The sequence below is a fragment of the Rosa chinensis genome, chromosome 4 (assembly GCF_002994745.2).
Source record: "Rosa chinensis cultivar Old Blush chromosome 4, RchiOBHm-V2, whole genome shotgun sequence".
NCBI lineage: Eukaryota > Viridiplantae > Streptophyta > Magnoliopsida > Rosales > Rosaceae > Rosa > Rosa chinensis.
In genome coordinates this window covers 50,175,436-50,190,575 of record NC_037091.1, presented here as the reverse complement: position 1 = coordinate 50,190,575, position 15,140 = coordinate 50,175,436, and the positions used below count along the sequence as shown (strand labels likewise).

Genomic DNA, 15,140 nt, shown 5'->3' with positions numbered 1-15,140 from the left:
AGGTTCATTTTTTCACTTAAAAAAAAAAGAAAAACAAAGAGACGGACGAAAACCAAAAGAGACTAATAGGGGCATCGTCATATCAGACGCGCATGGCGTCTAAACTATTGAATTAAATTCTGCAGTGAAAAAAGTACGAAAAAGAATCATAGACTAAGGTCAAAAAGTACATACAAACATAAAATAAAATAAAATAAAATAAAAATAAAAATAAAAAAATTGTCAAAAAAATAAAAGGAACACCAAAACGACGTCGTAGGGTGAATTTTTATCCCCAAATTGAGGACAGATCCAGTAATCTAGGTCAGCAATACGACAACGTTTCATCCCACCTCAACATATTTTATAATTTCCGTGGAGGCATCTACAGTGGAAGCATAAAGGTTAAAAACGCATCGTTCAACCCTCTCCTGTATCTTCTTCTTCTTCTTCTTCTTGCTTCTCAGACTAGAAACAAATTCCAAGAAGTAAAGCCCAGAGCTCCCCCAAAGAATCTAAAATCCCCCCCACCTCGCGCGTGCACTGCACTCTCTCTGTTTCTTGCAGATTTTTTTTTTTTTTTTTGGGTTGCTTGGGTCTGAATTCTGGTATTGCTAGCTCTTTCTGGATCCCCACATCAAATCCTCAAACGCTAAAGCATGGCTTCTTAAAGGTACTGAAAGAAAGGGAATTCCTTTGTGAAATTTGTGTTCTTGAATTTGGGATTTTTGTTTTACTCTTGGATAAGGGCTTTGTGTTGTGTGTTTAGGAATTTGTGCCCCAAATGGGTTTGCTCTGTTTGACTGCTTGTGTCGATTGGATTGTGTTCTTAGTGCAAAGGAATTGACTTTTAGGGTTTTTTCTTGGTTGCCAGAGAGGAATGCGTGATGGATTGTGGAATGTATGGGTTAGCTGGGACTGCCCATCTGGTTAAACTAGTCATATGAATTATTCAAGAGGTCAGTCTTATATATTTTTCAGGGTAATTTGGATTGCTTGTTTCAATGAGATTCAATTTGGGAGTCATGAATCGGTATTGGATAATCTTATCTAGTATAACTACTGCATAAGTAGCCTCCTGTGCATTTTGCAAGGGTTTGAGGAAGAGGGACTCACTTTGCATTTTACCTTCTTGTTTAGTCTAGGGGTTTTGGTGTTTGAGGCTTTACAAGTGTTTTTAGGGTAGAGGCTCTCACTAAACCCTTAGTAGTTTTGGACTCCTGCCAAAACAAAGTAAAGAACAGGGAAAAGTTGTCACTGTTTAAAGAAGAAGAACCATGGGGTTGCTATTGAAAATTTGTTTATAGGAGGGGGTATGTGGGAAAAGAGAACATTTGGGGGTTAACGTTATCAGCTCTTTCATGTTCTAAATGGTCGCACTATGGCATCGGGTTTGTGTTTGGGTGTTGCGGAGAGTCCATGAGGGGGGTTAGAGAGAGCAAGTTTTTATTTCATTTCTCTTTTATTTATGACCAAATTAAGAGTTGCAACTTTATAACCTTTAACATCTTTCTTTCCCTTCATTTTCGTTTTAAATTTATGTGATTTCTGTCTTTTCCTGTATTTTCTTTTCTGCATTTGTTTCTTACAAGGATGATTATAAAGTAAGTTTCGGATATTTTATGCAGGTTTTACAGGAGCTATGGCTCTTCAAAAGTTTCCTTGTGGTGATGCACCTTCTGTTAGTATGAAACCCTTGAGCTTTCTCAGTAAGGTGCATGACAGCACTCTACATGAGGATGTAGAGACAAATCATGCCAGGGAACAAGATGTGGATGTTGACCTCAGAGAAGTGTATTTCCTCATTATGCATTTTCTTTCAGCTGGACCATGTCATAAAACTTGTGTACAGTTCTGGAATGAACTTCTTGAACATCAACTTTTACCTAGAAGATATCACGCATGGTATTCAAGGAAAGGCATGCATTGTGGGGATGAAAATGATGATGGGCAATCATTCCCCTTAAATTACAATATGTTGGTGGCAAGGTATATGAATATCTTTTCTTGCTTGCAATAAGTTTAATAATGAAATTTAGGTCAGCTTCTCTAAGCTTTATGCCTCTTAAAAGACAAATTTAAGTTACCTCAATTCAATTAATTACTTCTTGAAATAAGTGATAACATTTATTGCATTCCTTGCTGTGACTTGTGAGGGAGAGTTGTGATCTGGTTTCTCTAGTGTTATGGTTCTGTGTGTTGTTTGTATAAGCATAGTTATAGTACAGTCTGAAATGATATTCCTCATTGTAACATTTGAACTTTGGTGTTTGGAGGGAAATAAATTTGCACCTTTTGACAGGGGGCGCCAAAACATTTTGATTGAGTTGGCCAAGTTATTAAGAAGAATGTGATAAATCTTAAATAATCATAATTATGTGATAGTTTTTATTTAAACACAATATTGATAGTTTTTCCTGATTATATACTAGTCAAATATGAACAAAAGAAATAAAGTGAGGAAGATCAACTGTCTCTATCAAATTCGGTTTTGATGGTCTTTTAGGTAGAATTTAAATAGGTTTTGTTGGTATATTAGAGAGAGTCTGAATCATCTTTGATAACTAGAACACTTGACCAGCTCTTGAAAATATTTTTATTGTCAAGAAATTTTTTGTTCTCCGTCTTATTTTGGGAATTTTATTTGCAAAATTATTAGACTTTTTTGAGTTAATCCTATTATTTTGTTTGTTTAAGAATGAGAAAAGGAAAAAAGATACAGATCAACTTGTTTGGCACAGAGAAACAATACACCAACAATTTAAAATCATGAGTTGCTTCTTTTGAGTTAATTACGCAGACACACATATCTCCACTTATAGCTCTTTCTTTTTATTTGGCATGTTTCTGAGAAATAAACAGTCGGTGTTCACAGGGTGTTAATGTGCATACATGTGCTTGTTAATCTACTACCTACCAATATAGGGCCAGTCCCAATCTACTACATATTGCACTGCACCATGAGCTTTAAGGATAATGAGTATACTATCTTTTTATATTTTGTTTCATCTCTCTTTCAATGGATGTCAGTTTCGCATCTTGGTCTTCTACTGCAGGCATTTTAGTTTTTATAGATCTTAAATGCTAGTTTTTATGGATAAGGGGCACCTTCCCCCCCTCCTCCTTTTAAGTTTCCATACTCATTAAATAGTAATTAATTTGTTTTTCTTAGAAATTAAATGTTATTGTGTCAAATTGTCATTTTCTTGTATACTTTTATTTATTTATTTTCAATGTCACTCTTCCTTAGGTATCCTCACATTGAGCAGGATCACTTGGTAAAGCTTTTGAAGCAAATGATTTTGAGTACAGCTCCACCATCAAGGGGTATGAGTGTTGGAAAAGCCCCTAATGCAGCTGATGTACCAACTCTCTTGGGAACGGGCTCATTTTCACTTCTGAGCTGTATGTGACATTTATTTAAGCTTTGACATGACCTCTAATGGTTGTAAGTTATGATATGTATCTTAGAATTCATTTAAAGTTAGGATATGATATTCATCCATGCATTGGGGTCGGCAAGTGTTTCCCCTCCTCCTTTTGAAGTTCCTTGCTTGTGTGTCTGTTACTGGCTATCAGCATCATTTTCATTTCTATATGTTTAATTAGAACATGTCTTCCCTTTCAGATGATAGGGATCAAGAAAACAACGAAATGAACCGGCCTGCTGCTTACATGCGTTGGCCTCACATCAAAGCTAATCAGGTGCATGGGCTAGGTTTGAGGGAAATTGGGGGAGGTTTCACCAGACATCACCGTGCACCATCTGTTCGTGCTGCATCCTATGCCATTGCGAAACCATCAACCATGTTTCAGAAGATGAAAAATACCAAGAGAATAAGGGGCCATCGAAACGCTGTCTATTGTGGTATGTTCTCATTTCTAAGAGTTCACCAAGTATTACATAGGTCCATATGGAAGTTGATCATATTATTACCAATATTTAAAACGAATGGAATTACTTTGCTTGAAAAGTAACCATATTTGTTTTATAGCCCCCGTTCTCTCTATTAATCTATATCTGCATCATAACTTTTGTTAATCTGCCCTAGATGGTTTGCAGTGTCTAGATTAAGGTTCTTGTTTAGCTATTTAAGTGGCTGGAGAGAATGAAAGGGAATTTTGGAGTTTCTCAAGGTTTTAATGTGGTTGCCCCCTCCAACAGTGGAGAGATTTGGAGGATTTTAGGTAGTTTTACTCTTTAGTATTCCAAAGTTTCCCAAGTAATGGTATCTTTCAATTTCTATACACTCATCAAATAAAAATTAATTGCTCAATTTCTGCGTCTCATTTCCAAGGGATCGATATCTGGTGAAATCAGAACAGGCTGGGTGGGTTTAGAAAAAAGAAGTTGTTGTGCAAGATAAATCATTTACAGTGGAGAGATTGTGTGTTAATGATTTTCTGTTCTCAGAAATCACTTTTAATCTCTTCTGCTCTTCACATCTTCTCTTTTCTCAGATTTCTATTAAAACCAGTTTTTTCACTAATATTGTTGGTCATGTACTCTTGCATTTCAGCTCAGATCGGGTGTTTGTCATAAAGTGCCTGCTTTATTTTCTTGTGCTGTAATATGTTGGAAATGCTTAAGCATAGTAAGATATGGCAATATTCATGTCCAACATGTGAACCCACATCAGTAAGCTCTGGATTTTTTGTTCATTAGTATTCATCTCCCACATTATTTTGGTTTCTCTGGCCCAAGAATCAGCTCCTGACTTTGAGACTTTGATCCTTATGTGTCTGTTTGATAGTTATGTACCAGCATGTTTACTGTCCCTGGGCTACATCATTCCACGTTCTTTTTTTTTTGTTCTTTTTTTGAGTTCAATCTATGTACATTTATCTGAGCACACATTCATGAAAACATTTCTTGTTTGACATTAGGTGTCAGTCCTTTCTTCGCACAGCATTTTTTTTTCTTCCCTTTGGTTTTGTGCGAGTGTTTGTCTACTGTTTCTTTTTATCAATTTTGTGGAGCACACCTTTAAGACGTGATAAGTTCTCATGATGGTTTATTTCGACATGAATCATGCAGCAATATTTGATCGCTCAGGTAGATATGTTATCACTGGTTCAGATGATCGCCTAGTGAAGATCTGGTTAATAGAAACTGCATTTTGCTTGGCCAGCTGCCGTGGACATGAAGTAAGTTGTTGTGGCACATCAAAGACTTATTTGTCCTTGTCTTCTCCTTACTTTAACTTCTTATATGCTTGAAGGGTGACATCACTGATTTAGCTGTGAGCTCCAACAATGCTTTGGTGGCATCCGCTTCAAATGATTGTATCATACGAGTTGTAAGCATCCTCTGTTGCTAAGTTACACGTTTTCTTTCTCTTTTTTCCTTTTTTTTTTTCCTGGTAACATAGTGCTAATTTACTATAACCTTTGGTTCTCCTTAGTGGCGCTTGCCAGATGGGCTTCCAATTTCGGTGTTGCGGGGACACACCGGAGCTGTGACTGCAATTGAATTTAATCCCAGGCCTGGCTCTATATACCACCTTCTATCGTAAGGCTGATTCTCTCTGTCACTGAAAATAATTTTTTCATGTGGAGTTTCTATTAGTGAATAAGTCAATCTTGGTTTGACCATTCCTATCCTTATGTGATGTGCTGCCGGTTTTTCTTCTGATTTGAAGAGGTGGTTTTCTTTAATTTGACCAACGTGCTTTGTTAGATAATATATAGTTTATGATCGTAATTGATGCTATGGGGGTCCTAGAGAATGACATAGGTCAACTTTTTCTAACCTTTTGCTCAGCTATTGCCAATATTCTGGAGTCTTTTTGTTTTCAATTTCTTTATTGTTTTTTGTTAGTACCTGATTAAACTTGTTTTGTTTCATTTTTTTATATTGCTAATAAAGAAGGCCTGTCAATGTATTGCTAGAGATATTTGCGTACCAAACTTGAGGTGTTGAGCTTTGGTGGATTTTTCTGCTACCATTTGTATCCAAGTTTTGGACATGGGGTCGTGCGGGAAATATGAAATTTTAGGATAAGATTAGAAGAAATGGCATGTACAGATTAAGTTATTTGATGACAGAAAGATGAGAATGATTGGGATATGGAAGGAAATGATATTTCTAGACTGGTCTGTAGGGTGGTGAAGAGTAGGAGAATGTAGTTTGTGAATAATAGGTGATAATTTTGTCGAATATGTGACTCTTATTAGATGGAGATTATGTATTTCATTGTTCTTCGAAAATTGTGCTGCTCTTGGTTGAGTGAAGAAAGCGGAATTTTGTGGAATGGCATTGTCGTAGCCAATTTTTGTGCATTTTTGGATGGTGAAGGAAGAGTAGAACATTTTACAGCAAATGTAGGAAGAAGGTGGTTTTTTTTTTTGTGGGATATATTTTCTTTTGGGGCTTTACTATCTACTGTACTTGAAGCAATATACCACTTTCTCTATTCATCTAGATTGAAGGGCTGCTGTTCTCTAAGATATCCTTTTCTCTTACCTATTTGGGGATGGTAGTTGTTTAGATTATGTTCACCTTTTGGGGAGACTGCTTGTTCACCATCATTGTCTGTTGGTGCATTTTTAATACATATTTAATCTGCCTCCTCTCTCTCTCTCTCTCTCTCTCTCTCTCTCTCGACACACACACACACACACACATATATTAAGCAAGTCGGTTTTAATTTTGATGCTGTTGGTCAATGCAGAATGCTGTTATTTTTTATTTATTTTTGATATGCAGTTTTTCTGTGGACAACCACTTTCTTAAGCCTTTTGTAATGTGATTCACCTTGTATTGTTCTTTGGCCATTGCAGTTCCTCTGATGATGGAACTTGTAGGATATGGGATGCCAGGAATTCTCAAGTGACTCCAAGGATATACATTCCAAAACCTTCAGATACTATAACTGGTCAGTGTCTTGTTCAGTGCACAGACTGACCAACTTATTAACATGTGAAAAAACTTAGTGTTGTAGCGTAATTGCTTGGATGCAGGGAGAAACAGTGGTCCATCCTCAAGCACTGTACAGAGCCATCAAATCTTCTGTTGTGCATTTAATGCTAATGGAACAGTCTTTGTTACCGGTAGCTCAGACACTCTTGCGAGGGTATATTATACATTTGGGCCCCTAGTATCATTTCGGCAACCTTCTTCTGTTTAGTTGTTATCATCAGTAGTTCAATGAACAGTAAATATAGTGCTTTGAATTGACACATAAATTTTTTCAGTGTGGTTCGAATCGAGATCCAAAATAAGTTTTTTGTTGTTTTACTAATAGCGAGCTGGTTGTAGGTGTGGAGTGCTTCCAAGCCAGGCTCAGATGAGTCGGACCAACCGAATCATGAAATAGATGTGTTATCTGGCCATGAGAATGATGTCAATTACGTACAATTTAGGTAAGGTTGTTATGGTAATTTCCACCAAGACACACACACACACACATATCTAATCTATGCATCATGATAAGTATTTCTTCATGCAATGCAGTGGTTGTGCTGTAGTATCTAGATTTATGGCAGCTGACACCTCAAAGGAAGAGAATGTTCCAAAATTTAAAAATTCATGGTTTGTTTCCTTCGTTTTTCTTTGTTTTATGACTCTGGTGTAAATTTTACTATTATTTTGTTCCTTCTATTTTTCCTTCTCCTGGTGCCCTTTTAGCTGCCAATTAGTATCACCATGCGTAACATATATATTCGTGGTTTGTTTCCTTCTCCCAGGTTCAATCATGACAATATAGTTACTTGCTCTCGCGATGGGAGTGCAATTATCTGGATTCCAAAGTCACGAAGATCACATGTAAGTTTTATTAAATATACATGATAACTTCTAACTTTCTATTATATCTTATGCTTATCTACTGAAACAATTATATAGAATAATCATATAGCTATTTTTATTTTCCAGGGAAAAGCTGGTCGTTGGACACGAGCTTATCATCTGAAAGTTCCACCTCCACCAATGCCTCCTCAACCTTCACGTGGAGGCCCCCGCCAGAGAATTCTTCCAACTCCTCGTGGTGTTAATATGATTACCTGGAGTCTTGATAATCGCTTTGTTCTTGCTGCTATCATGGGTGATTTGTTTATTTCTTCTTTGATGTGTATATTATACTAGCTAGTGTTTTAATTTTCTAATGCCTTTGCATATTATAAAATTATTGGTGTGATGACAATTTACAAACTTGTCTTGAGCAGATTTATTCTTGCCTAGGCCATAAAATTCTGTAATGTAACAATTTGATATCCCATCTTGTTATGCAGATTGCAGAATATGTGTATGGAATGCATCTGATGGTAGCTTGGTCCATTCTTTAACTGGTCACAGTGATTCTGTAAGTAGTTGAATCTCTTCTCCATGGATCTCTTTTCTTTAGAATTTTGTTATTTGATTCTTGCAAATATGATACTGAGCTCACTAGTGCGTGCGTGTAACATTTGGAACACACACACACACACACATATCTTATTGAACACTATTTCAATACCATCTTTATTTCATTTGGTTACCTAGTGGTCTGTTATTATTTATTGCTGCCTCTTCTACAATGGCTTAGTGTGGTAGAGTAACTATGGCCTTTCTTTGGTCTTTGATATCTCGTGGTAGACTACAAATCTATGGGGTTACTTTCTCTATGATTATATCTAGAAACCTACATTCCCTGAATCATTTGACATGTGCAATATCTTTCAATCTCTATGCCCTGTAATTTGTACTTGAATTCCTTTCTTAGCTGCATGTTCAATATTGTTTTTAATATTCTAGTTTTGTGGGTACAATGTCAATCCTGCTATTGCTTTCGTGTCTGTCATATATCACTTCAGAAGCTTCTTCTAATCAAGCTTCTAATGTCTTCTGGGTGATGTTTGCACGTCTTGTGTTGCATGCTTCTATATAGATGACTTTTATCTTTGATTCTTTACATAGAGATCTTTTTAGTATTGACCTGCAAGCCTAGGCTCCATTGCTAACCTGTTTTGGTTACTCAAGTTGAAGAAGTAAAAGTTAAATCACTGATAATATTAATTTGTGTTCTTGATAGACATATGTTCTGGATGTTCACCCTTTCAACCCCAGGTTGGCAATGAGTGCTGGCTATGATGGAAAAACAATTGTCTGGGATGTGAGTTTTCAAATTCCTTATTCCACTTGCAATTTCTTCATAAGTTCTCTGTTCTTGAATGCTTTAGTTGACTTGCAATTTCAGATATGGGAAGGCATGCCTATCCGGATATATCAAACTTCACAGTTCAAATTGGTTGACGGAAAGTTTTCACCGTAAGTCAAGAATAAGAATTCTTACTTTTGGACTTGTTTTCTTCGTAGCGGTTGTGTTGAATTTTAAAAGTTCTTTATCTCAATGGAATCCTGTTTTGTTTGTAATCATCTTGTCAATGTGATATTTTGCTCTTCAAAATATTAACTAAATTTCTCCAGCTTTATATGGTACTTTTTTATTTGGCCTTATAGTACTATGTAGGATTCAATGCATACCTCTCTTGAATCCCAACTCCCACATTATCAGTTAGCAACCCCCCACTCTAGTTGCTTTCATGTACTTACAAAGTGTTCATTCTCTCTACTATAGGGACGGAACGTCAGTTATACTATCTGATGATGTTGGCCAACTCTACATATTGGACAGTGGCCAAGGGGAGTCCCACAATGATGCAAAATATGATCAGGTAGATTTTCCCCCTCTTTATTTAGAATATATCTTTATACTTTTGTTTACAGCTGGTACTTAATTCCATGCACTTTTTTTCAGTTCTTTCTTGGTGATTATCGCCCAATCATTCAAGATAGCTTCGGAAATGTTCTTGACCAGGTAGTTAGCCATTTTTCACTATTAATGATGGGAACAGTTAATTCCATTCTCTTTATGGACCTTAGAGTTTTACTGCTCTGAATATTGTATACGTTTGGTTATATATTCATTTGATTTTTACTTTCTATTATTACTTTCTCTGCCCAGTTCAACTCCCGAATATTTAAACGTCTAGAACATAATATTTGTCCTTTGTAACTATTTACACATACAGGACCAATTTGTATAAGTTAGTCTGTGTTTCCAAATTTCCATCAAAGGTCACTTGCGCTATGAAACATATAAAACACTTTGGCAGAAATGTGAAACAACCTTGATTTTGGGTCACTGTTTTATGTTCTATTTTTTTGCCTTATATTACCTAAAATTATAAAATAGGAATTATTTAAGGGTGAAACAAGTACTGATGAACTGCGTTTTGATCAGCGATGGATTTTCAAATTATTTGGCTTGCTGGGTGAGCAGGGAGGACTGAATAAATTACATAAGTAATAAAATTTAAAAGTTACTATAAAAACTCTGGTTAATATATCCTTTGTCACTCTGATTTCTTATTCATGCAAAGATCCACCTTCTAGCCATGCATAAGCAATACACTTATAATTCGTTTAATTTATATACTTTTATTTTATTTTAGTTATTTATACCATGGGTCTCAGCTGAGTGGTGATTTTGACTAATTCATGGATGTTTGGCATAGTGTGACCAAAATTCAATCTTCCTTTTAAGAGTTGAGAGTTTAAAGTCTGAGCTAAAATTCAATATCTAGCTTTATTTAGCATAGATGTATGCTTTTCCTTTTAGAAAGCAATTAATAGTATAGATGTGCATGATTTGACTTGCCATAAGTTATATCTAATTGTATCTCCAAATATTTATCTTCTATGTTGTGTTAAATTCTGTGATCCCTTAAGAAATTATCTGCAACATTTGTTTCAGGAAACTCAGATTCCAGCATACCGACGAAATATGCAGGATCTACTTTGTGATTCAGGTTTCTCTCTACTCCATTTCCTGTATGGAATTATTCTCTTCTCGGATTTTAATTTTCTCAAGCACTGCTTATTGTGGAAATACTAGGCATGATACCATATCCGGAGCCCTACCAGAGTACATACCAGAAGAGACGGCTAGGAGCTCTGGGTTCTGAGTGGCGTCCTTCCTCTTTAAAACTTGCTGTTGGGCCTGACTTCAGTCTAGATCCAGATTTCCAAATGCTACCTTTGGCAGACTTGGATATGTTATTGACCGAGCCACTACCAGAGTTTGTAGATGCCATGGATTGGGAACCAGAAAATGAAATGCATAGTGATGATGCTGATTCAGAGTACAATATTACTGAAGATTATTCTACTGGAGGGGAGCAAGGAAGTTTAAGTTCAAACCCTTCTGTTGATCCAGACTGCAGTGCAGAAGATAGTGACGAGGATGCTCAACTGGATGGACTACGAAGATCAAGAAGGAAAAAACAAAAGGCTGATGTGAGTTCCCTTTCAATAACAAATAACTTTTAGAATTTAATTAGATCTTGCTTGATTGTGTTTCCTTTCTCTTTTCTTCAGATTGAAGTCATGACGTCTTCTGGAAGGTGTGTTAAAAGGAGGAACTTGGATGAGCGTGATGATCACTCTTTCAGAAGTAATAGAACAAGGAAATCAAGGCATGGCCGAAAAGCTTCAAAAAAGAAATGCTCCGCATCAAAGTCACAGAGACCTCGAAGAGTTGCTGCACGCAATGCCCTTACACTATTTTCGAAGATAACTGGACGAGATACTGGTGGAGAAGATGAAGATGGATCCGAAGGAGAAATTTCAGGTAGTGAATCCACGCTGCAAGATTCAAATATTGAGAGTGACGGATCCGATAGGGAAAATCACCAAAGCAACTATATGAAAGGAAAACAGGTTTTACTCGATGAATCTGAGGGTCTGGTCAATTCTCATGAACTTCCTGAATTTCAAAGAAACTCTGGGAACAGGAGGAGATTAGTGCTAAAACTGCCAAGACGGCCGTCAAATACAAATACGCTTGTGGATACAGATAAGTGTGGAAATCCGGCTTATTTGGGTGACCAATCTTGTAGTCACAAAGCCAGTGAAGCAAATGAGACTCATATGAGCTCTCAGGATCTGAGGAGCTCTCCTGGTCATAAAAATTGCAGCATGTTTGAAAGAGCAGTGGGAGGGCAATCAAACAAAGTTGAAAATTATTTAGACTTGACTGAGAATTTCAAAGTTGGAAGTATAAGATGGGGAGGGTCCAGAGCTCGAACATTGAAGCGGCTGAGAGTGGGAGAAGCCACATCACTGGATGCACTTGCCACTACCAGTATAGCTGTTGTTGGTCACACTGAAAAAAATTACACAGAATCTGAAAAAGATTGTCGAAAAATGTCCCCTAAATTAGAAAGCCAAAGGAATGGGGATATGATGGATGGAGTGGTTATGACGAATGAGAGAACTATTGGGACTAGTACCTTTGAGGGTCTTAATGGTAAAGCCGAGGTTAATGAGCACGCAGGATTTAGTGAATGTAAGGATCATGACCAATCACCTAAATCTGTTCACATGGCTCCTTGGGATGCAAGCACTGCCTCTTACCTCGACAAGGATGGGACTGTTTTCTCTTCTGAACAAAACGAGAAGCTCACACCGGTCTCAACAAAATTAAGGTTGAGGAAGATTTCGAGGGGCCTTGAAAGTCCTTGCAAACAGGAAATGAGCCCTGTAGTAGAGAACTTGGAAAGCGGTAGATGTAACACATTGCCTGAAAGCCTTTCAACAATAGATCATGATTCAATTGTGCCGGAGGATAATGGCACCCATAAATTTGATTCAGATCAAAGATGCAGCGGCTCACGAGAATCAGACACTCAAATTGAATCAGTCGAGTCCCATCTAAATAGAAACAAAATGTTTAGTGCTGTTTATAGGAGGGTGAAATCACATAGGGGGCGGACTAATATAGAAGGTGAAAGTAGTAGGAAGGGAGAAGGATCTTCACAAATTTCCAACACTAGTGACCAAAATCTCATCGCTGCAGTGGACTGCCGTGACGATTCAATTGATGGAGCTCGTAGGACACGGTCCATGGGGTTGAAGGCATCTACCCGTGATCCAAGTAGTGTGGATCATGATCTCAAGTTAAGTCAAGTCCATGAGCCTAGGTATACATTCAGAAGTGCCCAGAACGACACTCTGCACAAATGTCAATTTCAGAATGAAGAACAGGGATCAAGTTCAAGGACAGCAGTGGGGTTGAGATCTACTAGAAACAGAAGGAGTTATTATGATCATGACATGCATCCAATAGATAAAAGGAAGTTGCATCAATCAACAAGGAAAGGAACATGGTTGATGTTGTCCGCACATGAGGAGAGCTCACGATATATTCCCCAGTTGGGGGATGAAGTTGTCTATTTGAGACAGGTTTCTATATTTATTGCTCCCCCCTTTTTGTTCTTTTTATTTCTTTTATTTTTTGTTCTTGGGGTGGGTTGTTTGGTTTTGGCATGGACTCGGAATGACGTGTCCAACCTAGTGTCGTATGAGCTACAAAAACAGCTTCCCTAAACAGGGGATTAGCTGAAGACAACCTCTCCTCTATGGTTTTAGTTTGGATTTTGGCATATGAAGGTCATTTTTCACTTAACTTTTCTTTTATTTTTATTTTTTTCCAGGGGCATCAGGAGTATTTTGATCTTGGTAGGTTGAGAGAAGACCCACCTTGGGCATTTATAAAGCAAAGAATAAGAGCTGTGGAATTTTGTAAAGTTCAAGACCTAGAGTATTCTTTACTTCCAGGGTCTGGGGATAGCTGCTGTAAATTGACCCTTGAATTTGTAGATCCTTCATCTGATGTTTACTGCAAATCTTTCAAAATGACTCTGCCTGAAGTTACTGGTTTCCCCGATTTCATTGTTGAAAGAACTCGCTATGTTGCTGCAATTGGAAAAAAATGGTCATGTAGGGATAAGTGCAAAGTCTGGTGGAAAAATGACGGTGACGATGATGGTAGTTGGTGGGATGGTCGGGTTGTGCTTATTCAGCCCAAATCTCCCGAATTTCCAGACAGTCCATGGGAAACGTGTACGGTTCTGTACAGGACTGTTCCTAAAGAGACACAGCTACATAGTCCTTGGGAGCTTTTTGATACCGATACTCAATGGGTTCAGCCTCAGATTGATGATAAGAGCAAAAACAAGCTGCATTCTGCCTTTGCCAAACTAGAGAAATTAGCCAGCAGTCGTCAGGTAGTAAGGCAAACCCTTTTTTGTTTTTTGTTCTCCAAAAAGAAAATTTTGACTATAACTGCATTGCGGCAAACTAGTTGAAGACTTAGTTTTCTCAAATTTGTATGTATAATTCAGGATTCGTTAGGGATTAATAAATTGAAGCAGCTTCAGGAGAAGCCGAAGTTCACAAATTGGTATATATTCTTAATCCCCTTTACGTATATGGAATCGAATCTGATGGAATATGTTTGGTACTATATGGAGCTTTGAAATGTAATTTGTCTTTTGGAATTGTCTCAGGTGTGCAGTTCCAATATCTCTCGACTTGATCCAGAGTAGGTTAGAAAACGACTATTATCGAAGTTTGGAAGCACTGAAGCATGACTTTAAGGTAATGTTGTTAGATGTGCAAGCCTATGTAGAAAGCCATGCGGAGTCTTCAGGCAAAACGAAACGGACAGCAGATAAAGAGTTTCTAGAGAAACTGAAATGCCTATCAGGCTGGTTCACAGAGACAATTTCGTCCCTGTAGCTGACCATCTGGCTCTTTTCATTTTTCATTTTTTTTTTTTGTAGATATTTTACCTTCAGATATTTAGAGGGTTTTTCCTTTTGTACCCTATGTTCAATTTTGGAAATGGATCCTTAGAAGCAAGTGTAAATTTTCCACCAGAGAATTCATTTTTGTACAGATTTGATAGTATATCATTTATTAACAATAACAAAGGAAAAACACCATTTTCATCTTACTTCATCTGGGCTATATCGCCACCACTCGCCAGGACGCCAGGTGTTCAGTCAACGATCTTCTCTTTCATTTCAGTGTTAATGAGTAAAAATTTTGTTCATTGACTCCCCTTGATCAGTTTCACTCTTGCACTCCTTTTAATCATGAGATTAGATGTTTACATTAGTAACCTTTAGGACTCGATTTCATTCTCCATTCATCTAGAGAAATCAAAAGATCCTTTCAAAAAAAGAGAAATCAAAAGATTTGTTGCGGTTCATTCTCCACCTTTGATGTCAAATCGAGCTGTTAGATTTGTCCTATTTATTACCTCTTACTGACCATCTTCAAATTATCTCACATGAGGATTAGTTCTTTTATCGAGTTGTATTGATCTCATGAT

The 15,140-nt window shown here is 37.2% G+C and overlaps 1 protein-coding gene across 3 annotated transcripts; it reads left to right on the top strand.

Moving 5' to 3' along the window:
• Positions 1-383: 383 nt before the first annotated feature.
• LOC112201160 lies at positions 384-14,759 on the top strand. 3 transcript variants are annotated; one of them, XM_024342180.2, is made up of 25 exons: positions 384-652; positions 854-938; positions 1,608-1,968; positions 3,230-3,384; positions 3,608-3,847; positions 5,018-5,127; positions 5,202-5,279; positions 5,385-5,491; positions 6,763-6,857; positions 6,943-7,055; positions 7,241-7,344; positions 7,436-7,513; positions 7,669-7,747; positions 7,856-8,024; positions 8,212-8,282; positions 8,991-9,071; positions 9,156-9,226; positions 9,537-9,633; positions 9,717-9,776; positions 10,716-10,770; positions 10,857-11,257; positions 11,339-13,204; positions 13,456-14,028; positions 14,146-14,204; positions 14,311-14,759. In XM_024342180.2, exons 2-25 carry the CDS (start codon positions 923-925, stop codon positions 14,540-14,542), a joined length of 5,271 nt encoding a protein of 1,756 aa, XP_024197948.1. In that variant the 5' UTR covers positions 384-652; positions 854-922; the 3' UTR covers positions 14,543-14,759. The 3 variants fall into 3 exon arrangements, with proteins under 3 accessions (XP_024197948.1, XP_024197950.1, XP_040373251.1); XM_024342182.2 differs by lacking the exon at positions 854-938; XM_040517317.1 differs by lacking the exon at positions 7,436-7,513.
• Positions 14,760-15,140: the final 381 nt, after the last annotated feature.

What these genes read in the sequence shown, in the direction of transcription:
- LOC112201160 (XM_024342180.2), top strand. An exon ending in CCAGCTGCCGTGGACATGAA is followed by an intron (nt 5,128 to 5,201) that starts GTAAGTTGTTGT and finishes ATATGCTTGAAG; the next exon opens with GGTGACATCACTGATTTAGC. An exon ending in GGAAAAAACAAAAGGCTGAT is followed by an intron (nt 11,258 to 11,338) that starts GTGAGTTCCCTT and finishes TCTTTTCTTCAG; the next exon opens with ATTGAAGTCATGACGTCTTC.